The following is a 13,861-nucleotide window of genomic DNA, read 5'->3' as shown; positions in this document are numbered from 1 at the left end:
AACAACGGTTTCATACAATCTCTCCCCGGTTACTCTCTTTTAGTAAGATAATGTCATCTTCTTTCATTCGCGTTCTTGTCTATGTTGACGATATCATCATTGTTGGAGACGTCATCACAATTGAACAGTCAAAAGCCTTTCTCCACTCACAGTTTCATATCAAAGATTTGGGAAAGCTTAAATATTTTCTTCTAACAGCCTATTTTTGAGCCAGCATCAATACACCCTTGAGTTACTCCAAGATACTAGCGTGTTGGGCGCTTGCCTAGTTGAATTTCCATTGGAACAACATTTGAACCTTACCAGCACTGATGGGAAACCCCTAGCTGATCCTTCATCCTATCAACATCTTATTGGTAGATTAATCTATCTTAACATCACTAGGCTCAACATTACCTATTCAATGCATATACTCAGTTCATTCAGAACCCTCCTCAACCTCATCATGATGCTGCCATGCGTCTTTTACTCTATTTGAAAGAATTTTGCTTTCCTCCTATAGCTCCTTACATTTATCACGCTACTGTAATTCCAATTGGGCAAGCTGTCTTATGACCTAAAAATCAACTAGTGGTTATTGCATTATGCTTGACACCAGTCCCATATCATGGAAAACGAAAAAAATGCCACCGTTTATCGGTCTTCTATCGAAGTCGAGTACAAGGCTATGACTTTCCTCAGTTGTGAGCTTGCATGATTAAAGTATCTTCTCACTAACCTTGGTATTGTTCATACACAACCCATTAGTATGTTTTGTGACAACAAAGTCGCTCTCCATGTTGTAGCTAATCCAGTTTTTCATGAATGGACCAAGCACATTGAGCTCGATTGTCACTCTGTTTGGGAGAAGGTTCAATCCAGTTTTATCAAGTCAGTACATTTGTGTACCTCTCATTAGTTGGCCGCCATCTTTACAAAAGCCTTGGATCATGACCGTTCACAAATGCTTATTGGCAAGTTGGGCATGCATGATATCCATGCTCCAACTTGAGGGGGTGGACGAGATCTTAGGAAAACAGTCATTTACACATTTTCTCTCCTCTCTTTTAGGAGAATCAATTCAGATTTTATTCTCCTTTTTCTCCTCTTATCTCTATTACGCCAACTTCCTTTCCCATAATTTCTTATTATTGTAATCTATAAATACAAGGAATAAAGGCAGTAACCACACATCTTTTTTTGTGTGATTTTCTTTTGAGGACGTAGGTTATCATAGCCAAACCTCATTATACCTTTGTGTCAATTTTATTTATTTGTTCACAAATTTATCATTTTGAAAAAATAGATTTTTAATTTTAATAATTATTATCAACATAATCTTTTAAATATAATTGATTTGAATATTATAATTATAAATTTTAATTATGTGCAAATTTTACTAATTAGCATTGAATTTGCTTATGAGCCACAACATAAAATTATGAGAAATATAAAAAAGAGAGGTTAGAATAAGAAATCATGATATCAAATAACTATCTTAGGTTCAAATCAAGGAGGATCTACTCCTTAAGTTATCTTCTTATTTGGACAATTAAGAAATAGAGAGACTTACTGGGAAGACCTATCAGTTGCAATTTTATTACAAAATCTCTCTCTCTTTATCAAGTGTGTTACTCAACTGACCTTGAAGTTGGATCCACATCTTTTAAAAAGATTAAATATCTATGATACCTTTAGCTCTATCTATTATGTGAATCTCACTTCAAGATTTGTTAAATATGAAAAATACTTTCCTTACTAAATTACTGAGAAATTTTTTCTTAAAGGATCAATTTGTGACATTTAAGGATATGATCTGCAGCCACAAGGTTCTAGAGGGCAAATCTGAGAACTTTCAAAATAAATAAATAAAACATTAATTTTTTTTACTGTTGAACTTTAATTTTAAATTGGAGAGTTTGGTAATGATCCATTTTCAACATCTTGGATCAAGCTTGAAACATATATTTTTTTCATATTGGATTGTCAATGGGATAATCCATGTGTGCCCTAATGACCCTTAGAGATATTAGAAATCTTACTAACTTAGTGGTGGTAGTCTTGTTCATAAGGTAAGGTTTGTTGCGTACCAAACTTGATTTGGAAAAGCTTAAATATTTTCTTCTAAACCATAACCATAGTGTACCTTAGAAACTAAGGGTTCGTAGATAAATACGACCAAAATGGAGTTGATTCAATGAAATTTTAGTGAATGTAATACTCTTAAAATAGAGATATCCCATAGAGACCACCTTAATAATTTAAATTCAATTAGTATAAACCTTGGGGGTTGGCTTAGTAGAAAGTCGAGCTTTGATAAGCTCCTCAGGAAGAGTAAGGGGGTGTTTGTTTAATGTTGATTTCAACACTTAATGCTGAATGCAATTCAGCTTCAGCAGTTAGCACGTTTGTTTACTCCACATTTTTAACACTTATTGTTGAAAAATAAGTGAAAAGCATTAAGTGAAGTTTGATCACTTAATTTTTTTGCTGAAGCGATAAACACCGATCTTTTTCAATACGGACAAGTATGCCCTTATACTTGAAATGATATTACCTCTTATGTCCTATAGATAATGATATAAACACCCCACAAATTAATAAGGCAACGCACACAAATATTATCTCTCTCCTATTTTCTTTCTCATCTACGTATTTAAATAATATTAATTCAAATTAAAAAAATAATATTAATTCAAATTAATATTTTAAAAAAATAAAAGAGGAGAGAGAAATTTCCTCTTTCCTTTTTTATTTTTTTGGAATATTTAATATTTAATATTTAACGAAATATTTATATTTAATATTCTCTCTCTTTAATTTGAATTAATATTATTTTTTAATTTGAATTAAAAAAAATTTAAAATTTACTTTTTAAATGATGTGGAGGAGAGAGAATTTGTTCGACTAGGTTCCCAAAACGAATTTCATTAAATTTAGTAAATAATTTTTATTTTTAGATTTTATTAATAATTTCTCCTTAAATATACAACTGTTGAAAATGGTAATATAGTCAATTTATCAGTTTTCAGCATTAAGTAATAAATAGATTTATGTGATTACAACGCTTAATTTAAATCAGTTCAGTACAATTCAGATCGGTAAACAGACAATAATTTCAGCACTAGAATTTAGTGCTTATACAGTTTCAGCAATTATAATAATTCATCACTTATTTGTTCAGTTTAACAAACAACACTTAAGTCAAGTGTTTTAAACTCCACGAAGCAATTAACTCCTTGGGGACACCCTTTAGGGTTTGGTTGGCCTGACTCAATCAGTTGTAGGTAGGATTTTCTGAGGGGGTGATGTGTGTGATCGTGGGATTAGTCTCACCCGAAGAGTGAGGATACCCACACTAAGAAAAAAAAGAATAATGATCTTCAAACTAGTAAGTCTTCACTCGATCAAATATTCAGCTAACATGGCATGGACATAAAACACGAAATCATAGATTTTTTACTTGGGATGCACAACTGCACATTCTTATAAGACTTCCCGGTCAGAAACTCAGCACTCAAAAAAGAAAAAAAAATCAATTACCATGGTGGTGATGTGACTAGTGAGAATATAACTCTTGAAATTGGTGTTGAGTGGACATGGTAGATGGGACATCTGGAGTATTATGTTATCCATATGTGTAGATGCAGAAAGTGGATGGGAACTGATGGTGCCAATAAGTCTTAGTTTGATAAATGTGCACTGAGTTGGTGATTGCTTGCACAGGGTGAGATGATAAATTGTTTTCGAAAGTTAGGTTTTTTTTGGGACAATTATCAAAAAAATACAAAAAAAAAGTATTTATCAAAACAAATCCAATTTTTAAAATATTTCAAAAAAGATACAAAACCGATCTTTCAAAGACCGGTTTTTCTCTCTCCTCAATTTTTCTCAACACATTCTCTCCTCTAATATTTAAAAAAAATGAAATTTTTTTTAAAACCAGTCTTTCAAAGACCGATTTTTCTCTCTCTTCATTCATTTCTCTCACCATTTCTCTCTCCTCTATTATTTAAAAAAAAAATGAATTTTTTTTAAAGTTTTTTTCTCTCTTCATTCATTTCTCTCTCTTTTCTCTTTCCTTAAAAAAAACGAATTTTTTTTAAAAAGCTTTTCTCTCTCTTCATTCATTTCTCTCACTCTTTTCTCTCTTCTTAAAAAAAAACGAATTTTTTTTAAAATTTTTTTTCTCTCTCTTCATTCATTTCTCTCTCCTATTATTTAAAAAAAAATGAATATATTTTAAAAAAATTTCATTTTTTTAAAATAATAGGAGAGAGAAAGGGTGAGAGAAATGAATGAAGAGAGAGAAATTTTTTTTTTAAAAAAATTCGTTTTTTTTTTTTAAATAATAAGAGAGAGAAAGGGGTGAGAGAAATGAATGTAGAGAGAGAAATTTTTTTTAAAAAAAATTCGTTTTTTTAAGGAGAGAGAAAAGAGAGAAATGAATGAAGAGAGAGAAAAACTTTAAAAAAAATTCGTTTTTTTTTTTAAAATAATAGAGGAGAGAGAAATAGTGAGAGAAATGAATGAAGAGAGAAAAATCGATCTTTGGAAGACCGGTTTTAAAAAAAATTTCAATTTTTTCTTTTAAATATTAGAGGGGAGAGAATATGTTGAGAAAAATTGAGGAGAGAGAAAAACCGGTCTTTGAAAGACCGGTTTTGTATCTTTTTTGAAATATTTTAAAATTTTGATTTATTTTGATAAATACTTTTTTTTTTGTATTTTTTTTGATAATTGTCCCCTTTTTTTTTAATAGAAAGAATGACTATTTCAAGGTCAATTAAGTAATTTTCCCCTTTATTCATGGATTATGGCACAAAAATCAAGCATTTTTTTTTATTTACTATTAATCTCTGCAAACCTAAAACATAGATTCTATTTATAAATTCTCTCTTGAGGATAAGAAACTTCCTACCATAATATAATTCATTAATTCTCTACTCTTATTCATAAACATCTCCATGTGTCTCTTGATGTGGGTTTAGAATCGAAAAATACCAAATTAATTGCTGATTTGTAATTACAGCATTTGAGTACCGAAAATGATAATAGCTAATGATTAATAAATTTTAAAAGATATCCCACAAGAGCAAGAGAGAATTCTATTGGACGACTTATCTTGCACACACTCGAGTGTAGTAGTGGACTTTAGAAAAGGGTGAGGGGTGTGTTTCCTTCTAACCCCTAGTTTATCAATTAAAAAAATAAAAAATAAAAAATAGAATGTGTCGTCAAGCTTTTCGAGATATATATATATATATAGGGGGGCGTTCAATGGCCAATTTTTTGGCAAAACATTTTTCAAAACATGAGTTAGAGGTTTTGGATTGGGCTGATTTTTGGTGAGGATAATCTCTATGGTGAGGAGATCATCATCACCAAAAATCAGCCCATTCCAAAACTTCTAACCCATGTTTACAAGCTGAAACATTGTGGACCGTCCATTTTTTGTAAACTGTTTTTGATGGGGTTAGAAGTTTTGGAATGAGCTGATTTTTGGTGAGAATGATCTCCTCACCGTAGAGATCATCCTCACCAAAAATCAGCCCATTCCAAAACCTCTAACCCATGTTTTGAAAAATGTTTTGCCAAAAAGTTTGCTAAAAAGTTTGCCCTTGAACGCTACCCATATATATATATATATATATATATATATATATATATATATATATATATATATATATATATATAGGGTCCCGTTCAGCACCCTAAGCTTTACCACACACTTTAACAAACGTGTTTTGTCTTACATGGGTTAGAAGTTTTGGAATGAGCTGATTTTTGGTGAGGATGATCTCTATGGTGAGGAGATCATCCTCACCAAAAATCAGCTCATTCAAAAACTTCTAACCCCTTCAAAAATGGTTTACAAAAAATGGACGGTCCACGATTTTTCAACGTGTAAACATGGGGCTAAACATTTCGGAATGGGCTGATTTTTGAGGAGGATGATCTTCTAATCATAGAGATCATCCTCACCAAAAATCAGCCCATTCCAAAACTTCTAACCCATGTAGGACAAAAAACGTTTGTTAAAGTGTGTGGTAAAACTTAGGGTGCTGAACATTTCCCATATATATAGGGTCCCGTTCGGCACCCTAAGTTTTACCACATACTTTAACAAACGCGTTTTGTCTTACATGGGTTAGAAGTTTCGGAATGAGCTGATTTTTGGTGAGGATGATCTCTATGGTGAGGAGATCATCCTCACCAAAAATCAGCTCATTCCAAAACTTCTAACCCCATCAAAATTGATTTACAAAAAATGGACGGCCCACGATTTTTCAACGTGTAAACATGGGGCTAAACATTTCGGAATGGGCTGATTTTTGGGGAGGGTGATCTTCTAATCATAGAGATCATCCTCACCAAAAATCAGCCCATTCCAAAACTTCTAACCCATGTAGGACAAAAAACGTTTGTTAAAGTGTGTGGTAAAACTTAGGGTGCTGAACATTTCCCATATATATATATATATATATATATATATATATATATATATGGGTTGGGTTATTACGACCCCCTTTGCAACACACCATTTTGTCTTATATGGGAAAATTTTTTTAGAATGGGCTGATTTTTTGTGATGATGATCTCTATGGTGAGTAGATCATCCTTGCCAAAAATCAGCTCATTATGAAATTTCTAGCCCCATGTTTTCAAGTTGAAAATTTTCAGACCATCCAATTTTTGTAAATCAATTTTGATGGGGTTAGAAGTTTTGGAATGAGATGATTTTTTGCCAGGATGATCCCCTCATCACAAAGATCATCCTCACAAAAAATCAGTCCATTCCAAACATTTTTGCCCATATAAGACAAAATTGTATGTCGCAAAGGGGTCGTAATAACGCCATCATATATATATATATATGGATGACTTTATTACGACCCCTATTATGACTCATATTGCAACACACCGTTTGTCTTATATGGGCAAAAATGTTAGGAATGGGCTGATTTTTTGTGAGGATGATCTCTGTGATGAGGGGATCATCCTGGCAAAAAATCATCACATTCCAAAACTTCTAACCCCATCAAAATTGATTTACAAAAATTGGACGGTCTAAAATTTTTCAACTTGTAAACATGGGGTTAGAAGTTTCATAATGAGCTGATTTTTGGCAAGGATGATCTCATCACCATAGAGATCATCCTCACAAAAAATCAGCCCATTCCAAACATTTTTACCCATATAAGACAAAACGGTGTGTCGCAATGTGAGTCGTAATAGGGGTATACGGAACCGACCCTATATATATATATAACCCCCTTGCTTATCAATTAAAAAAAGAAAAGAAAAAAAAAAAGAATGTGACTACAAGCTTTTCGCTATATATATATATATAGGGTGGCGTTCGGAGGCCCTAAATAGAGTCGAATATTGTGCCAAACATTTTTTTAATGTACGAGTTACAAGTTTCAGAATGGGATGCTTTTTGTTGATGATGATATCTATGATGAGGAGATTATCCTCATAAAAAATCAGCCCATTCGAAACTTCTAACCCCATCAAAAGTGATTTACAAAATTTGGATGATCCATGATTCTTCAACTTGTAAATTAGGGTTAGAAATTTCAGAATGAGCTAATGATGGTGAGGATGATCTCTTCAACATGGAGATCATCCTCACAAAAAATCAGTCCATTACGAAGCTTCTAACCCATATTTTGAAAAATGTTTAACACAATGTTTGACTCTCTTTAAGGCCTTCGAATACTTCCCATAAATATATTGCTAAGTTAGGAGAGATTGTAATGATATAATTGAAAATCTCTCTCTCTTTGATAGATTCATTTTAGAGAAGTCATGAAGGCTTAGACTATCCTTAAACATGTCATCAGTTGGTCTCTTTATGATAAATATATCTAGTAGAAAGATCCTGTAACTCTAAACACCCCCTTTAGTTGACACTTGGCCACCTACTCCGTATTATGCTATTTATCATAGAGCATAATTTAGCATGGATTAAGGAGAAGAAAACAACAATTAGATGCTTAAGAATATTGTTTTACTTATTTGTGTGATGCCAATACTTTCTCAAAAAATAATAAGACATCATAGTACCCAACATGATATTAACTAATAGTATCAAAATGCATTGATATAATTATTCCTTCTTTACCCTTGAAATTCATGGATAGTACAACTTTTTTATTTTTTAAATCAGATTGTCATTAGCTAAGAGATCTGATTGTTAAAACCAACCATGAACCATAAATTAGAAGATTTAATTTGAATCATGAACCAATTACTATTTGTAAGGATTTGGGTTTTAATTATGTAATTTGTGAGTTAATAGATGGTAGGCTCTAGTTGCTCAATAAATTTGCACATCGCACCATCAAAATTAGGATCATAGGAATGATTTTTTCTTTTCTTTTCTTTTGATAACGGGGGTGTTTGGACTTACGTCCAACTAAAGGGACCAGATGAGCTAAGGCCAAAACCATGAGCATATGGGACCCTACCTTAGGCAGGAGCAATGCCCGCATATCACACACATCAGGTAAGTGAGGAAATATCATTACAGGTGGTTCCGAGGAAATATTGCTCATATTAGGTATCAAACACACAACCTACAGATTCTCATCGCTTATTGGATTTGAAATTGTCATTGAGCCCACCACCACCACCGGGGTTACCATACGGGATGATTGTTAGTATTGACAATTTCTTGTTTGATTTGGTGGCATGGTTGCTATCATCATTAACTGATTTGTGTTCTATGAAATGCAGTGAGTTATAACAACATAAAAAAATATAATGTAACAGATTTAAAATATGTGTGAAATCTTGTCAATAAGAACTAAGATATTTGAACTATAATATACAATATCGGCTAAATGGGTAGGAGCTCTACAGAATACCATCATATCATGGGTATGCACTTGAATTGGAAGAAAATAGAATTTGTGTGTGTGCGCACATTTTTGACTATGTATCGGTCAACAATGGCCAAAGAAATATGAGAAGCTCTGAAATTTTTTGGGGAAATTTGACTCCTATTTTAAATTATACAATGTTTTAGCATCTTTGAAATATTTCTCAAATTTAAATGTTCTAGAATCTTTTTTAATTCTTGAGAATAGATGAAACTCAACATGATTTACAATGAGAGTCACGTTGAGTTTTCTCAATTGTCGTCATAGCTTGTGGTGAGGGTTTCGATTACTGGTCTGCAAAGACTAATAACATTGTTCTAAACCTCCGACTAGGCTAAGACTTTTCCTAGGTTCAAGCATAGGGCAAAGAAAAAAAATGTATATTGAAAATACTGACAAGTCAAAGATATTATGACACAATTTTAAAATATTTGCCACTTTTGGTTTGTGATTGTACTAAGCCAAATAAGTTATGAATTGACTCTAATTCCTGTGACCCCAAGATTGTATCTCATATTGCACGTTTTTTTTTTCTTTTTTACGTGAAAATGTGTAAGAATCATCGAGATACAAGTGAAAAAGCATTTATGGTTCCTACACACTTCATATCAGGAACGTATGATACGAGATAAAATCTTGAGGTCACTTCAACATTATTCTTTCTTTTATCATTATCATATTTGCACAACCGTGCTCTTTACCCACTTTTATGATCTTGATTAAATTGTAAATTTTGAAAACAATCAAACATATTTCAAGAGATACTATATATTTCACAGGATGTCACTGAGTCATGTGTGGTAACCGTAGTATATTTGTGTGAAATAACTCCAGTAAGAATGTATTGAGAGGAGGATCGTACCCATATTACATTTTTGTAGATGGGTCATTCTCCCGTTATTATTTTGTTTCTCCTGGTATGAATGTATTAGAAATTTTTTTTGCTTTTTGTATGGGAAATTCCCATTTCAATGCAATAAATTTTAGTTCTGAAAAGGGCACATCTATCATTATCATAATCATAACACTCTATACAAATACCGAAAATTTTATTATTATATAAAATAGTAAATGTTTTTCTCACTTTTATTTAATAAATAGTCAAAAATAATTTGCCAATGCATCCTTCCAAAATAGAAAAGATTTTGAGTTCAAACCCCCTTGTTGGCCATCGACATAGATTTTCTGTTGCTTACCTGGTATATGTAATTTGTAGTATATTGCTTATAACCAGGGGATTTGGACTATATATGGTACTCTAAGAGGCTAGTTGCCTCGTAGAGCTAGTCAGGCTTACGGGTTTGATTCGCCCCCACCCCCCCTAATTGTTGGACAGGGCCCAATGATCTATGGACTTGGCATAAGCCCAAATACGATATTAGGGCTCGCAATCTACGGGAATACCACTTTATCCACAAAAAAAAAAAATTTAATTTTGTTTTTCATTCTATGACATAGTAAATTTTTTCCCAATTAAATGTTTTAATTATGAAAATGGTAGATTTATCTTTTCCGAAATTAAAATGAATAATGCACTGAATTGAAATTTTCATTTTCATTGTATGTTTTTGGTAATTCAGCCTTTTATATTTGAATATTTATGTTTAAAATATTTTAATTTACAAGGATAACTTTGTCTAAGCCACAAGGTCAGGTCAAAATTGGTAGTCGCACACGCTAATTGACCCGATAATTAAGCGCAGTGGTTGGATGGTGTGCTCGTCCCATATTAAGTTGTGTGCGCGATTGCTTCAGGTCTCGAACAAGGGATTCATCAACAAACAAGGAAATTACTCTGTAAGATTTTCTATTATAATTTTCAAATGAGAGATTCTAGGCGCAACCAATTGAAAATGCTGCAGTTCTAACAAAAAATTATCACTGACTGACACGTGTCATATTTATTTTGGAAAATGCTGGAATGACACAAATGGAGACAGAAGGGTGAAAAAAATGATGTGGTGGTGCGCACATAATCGTAGATGCTTTTTACTTGTATCTCATGAAAAAGCATCTATGGTAATGTGCACAACACCACATCATTTTTATCACCCTTGTGTCATCCCAGCACGATTCATTCATTTATTTTATTATTATTTATTTATTTATAAGAGTGTCACTTTTGTCTTATAGTGGTCCTTAATGACTATTATAGTTTTTTTTTTGTCTAATCTAACATGTGACTTGCACGTAACTGACCACATTAGTGGCCAGAGATTTTCCCAACCTTAATTAGGTAAAATTTTCACCACTAAAAATAAAGATTTTTTAGGAAAGTTTGTCTCACATAGTCTCGGATTGGCTCAATCACTCGATTTTACGTGTATTGTGAGCATCCCCAATTTACAAAACTACCCTCATTAGGCTTCATGCGACTGGTCATCTAGAACTAGTGAAATTCCGAATTAGTTTTATGTAAACAAAAACTTTTTTTTTTCTACTGTTAGATTTTTTAGGATCATGGTTTTAAAACTTGACCGAGACAAAGATAATGTATATGAGTTACCTTGATTTCTGAGGCATTCGAGGTAAGATATTCATTATGAATTGTTCATTTCATTAACTTGCCTGAGATGTTTGGCTAAACATTTTTCAAAATATTGGCTAAAAGTTTAGAAACGAGTTGATTTTTTGTGAGGATGATCTCTATGGTGAGGAGATCACCCTCACAAAAAATCAGCTTATTCTGAACTTCTAAAATCTCATCAAAAGTGGTTTATAAATAGTTGACAGTCCACAATTCTTTAACTTATAAATTAGGGTTAAAAGTTTCAAAATGGGTTGATTTTTGGTAAGGATAATCTCCTCACCGTAGAGATCATTATCACAAAAAAATGAGCTCACTCCCAAACTTCTAGCCCATGTATTTGAAAATTGTTTGACTCTGTTTAAAGTCTCCAAACACTCCTCTCTATATCTATGTACTTTTCCTTTAAACATAATTGATTTTAAAGATTTTTTATGCGAGCAAATGAAAATGAGATTTTGTGATTGAGCATCAATTAACTCAATTTATAATAAAATAAAATATATGATTGTTAAAAGAAAATTTAAATTTATTTTAAAGTTTTAACTCATCAAAGTCGTCTCGATCTCGTTGAGTACTGATATGAGGAGGGAAACCGAGTTTAAAAACATGATAGGGACTCATTATGGATAACAAGCTTGGTAGGGAATATCTTCCCATTTAAGCCATTGGATTAGATTACTCACATTTTTCTTATGGTTAATCTAACTTTTCTAGGGAATCTTAAGGAATATCTTCCCATCCTAGCTGTCGATTCAACAATGTATAAGTTGGTTTTCTTAATTGAACTTACTCTCATAAGTCATAATCACTATTAAATTATTACAATAAAAAAATAAAAATAAATAGGTTACTATATTGGTTCATTGAGCTTCTTAATGAATCCTAAATTTACAAAAATAACAATCATTTGGAAAGGGAAATGCCAACATACCAAGGGCTTTATTGTCATTCATGTAAACAAATGCAAAAGTACCAAATAAAGAATCTATGACAAATAAATCAAACAAATGAATAATTAAATAAATAAAAGTTGTTATTTTTACGAATTACATTTCCAAGTTACTGCCAAAATGAAATTAAGATAAAAGAGAGAAAAAAAAAAAAAGTATAACAGACATGTGGGTGGCAATACAAATCACATGGTCCACCATGCCAATAAAGGCCCAACTGCAACAATTGAATTGTAAACAAAAAAGACTTTTGTCCTCATATGCCTCTTCTTCCTCTTTCCCCCAAAGACCTTGGATTTGGAACAGAACTAGAAATCTAAGAATTGGTTAAAAAGATCAAAAGATGGTGTAGAAGGGGAAGTTATAGGATTTGAAAGGAAAGCTGTGGGACTAGGAACAAAAGTTCCTTCTATATAGTTTTTGTTACCATGGAAAATAGGGCTTAGATCATGTAAAAAACTAATAGAATTTGGATCCGACATTGGAGAAAAGAAATTTGGTGAAATTGGTGGAAGGGAAGATGGTATTGGAGATAAAATCCCTGGGAACGAACCCGTTGTTCTCTCCACGTTTGGACCTAATTCTAAACCTTCCATCAGACTAACATCACTTGTCCTCAATGATCTCTCGCCTTCAGATGGATTAGCTTTCTCAATTGAGGCAAAACGTGCAGCGGGCGAAATTGCACCACTATTATTAACATTACTAGTAGAAGAAGAAGAAGTAGAATCTGAACCCGTGAGACGTTGAACTAATGACATAAAGTCATTAGGGTTTGTGTGAATTACCTTTGGAGAGATGGTGTAGATTACGACGGGTGGTCGATGTTGTTGAGGTTGTTGTGGATGAGAAGGATTGGGTGCGATAGGGGGCTTCTTGATCTTGTGTGAATCTTTTCGAACTTTGAGTGGTGTGGGTCGTGGGCCTTGGAGTTCACGCCTTGGAGATGGCTTACCAGACGGCAAGTCAGGTGAGTCCATGTTGATGATGATGATGATGAGAACAAAGGAGGGGTCGAGTTGTTAGGAGATAACAACAAGGGGTTTGTCTAGTCTAAACCCCTTGAAGAAATATATGAGGCTCTAGATTACATGAGTAAAGTCAATGAAAAACATGGATTATTTAAATACCTATTTTAAACAAGAAATGTTCAATATTTTATGAGGGCTGATTTGTTAGTACTTTGAACTCGTCCGAGAGAGAGAGAGAGAGAGAGAGAGATACAAAGTCAGGTTCTACAATGATGATGTAGATTGGATGTCATCTTATGTAGTAAGAAATTCAAGGGTAACTTCGACGTAATTATCCACTAGGTTTGGAGTCTTTGAGAGGCCACTTGGGTTTTGGAAATGATGGCATACTCCTTTGGCCATAGTTTTATAAAAGAGAATAATAAAAAATGACTAAAATATCCTCAACTTAAATCTCATTATTTTCAACCCTTTGTGATTTTTTTATGCCCCCCTTGATGTGGCATGGGCTAGAACTATAGATTTTTCTCTCAGGATACA

At 32.8% G+C, this 13,861-nt stretch overlaps 1 protein-coding gene across 1 annotated transcript; it reads right to left on the bottom strand.

The window, feature by feature from the left end:
• Positions 1-12,408: 12,408 nt before the first annotated feature.
• LOC147409793 (protein MKS1-like) lies at positions 12,409-13,642 on the bottom strand. Its single transcript, XM_086431854.1, has one exon. It carries the CDS (start codon positions 13,328-13,330, stop codon positions 12,659-12,661), a length of 672 nt encoding a protein of 223 aa, XP_086287980.1. The 5' UTR covers positions 13,331-13,642; the 3' UTR covers positions 12,409-12,658.
• Between the last annotated feature and the right edge of the window lie 219 nt (positions 13,643-13,861).

The sequence above is a fragment of the Akebia trifoliata genome, chromosome 2 (genome assembly GCF_017979445.1).
Source record: "Akebia trifoliata isolate Shusen 1 chromosome 2, ASM1797944v1, whole genome shotgun sequence".
NCBI classification, from domain to species: domain Eukaryota; kingdom Viridiplantae; phylum Streptophyta; class Magnoliopsida; order Ranunculales; family Lardizabalaceae; genus Akebia; species Akebia trifoliata.
Note: the sequence above shows the minus strand (reverse complement) of the source record. Positions and strands in the feature narration are given on the sequence as shown.

Coding starts and splice junctions, on each gene's coding strand:
- LOC147409793 (XM_086431854.1), bottom strand. CDS start 13,330: ATGGACTCACCTGACTTGCCGTCTGGTAAGCCATCTCCAAGGCGTGAA.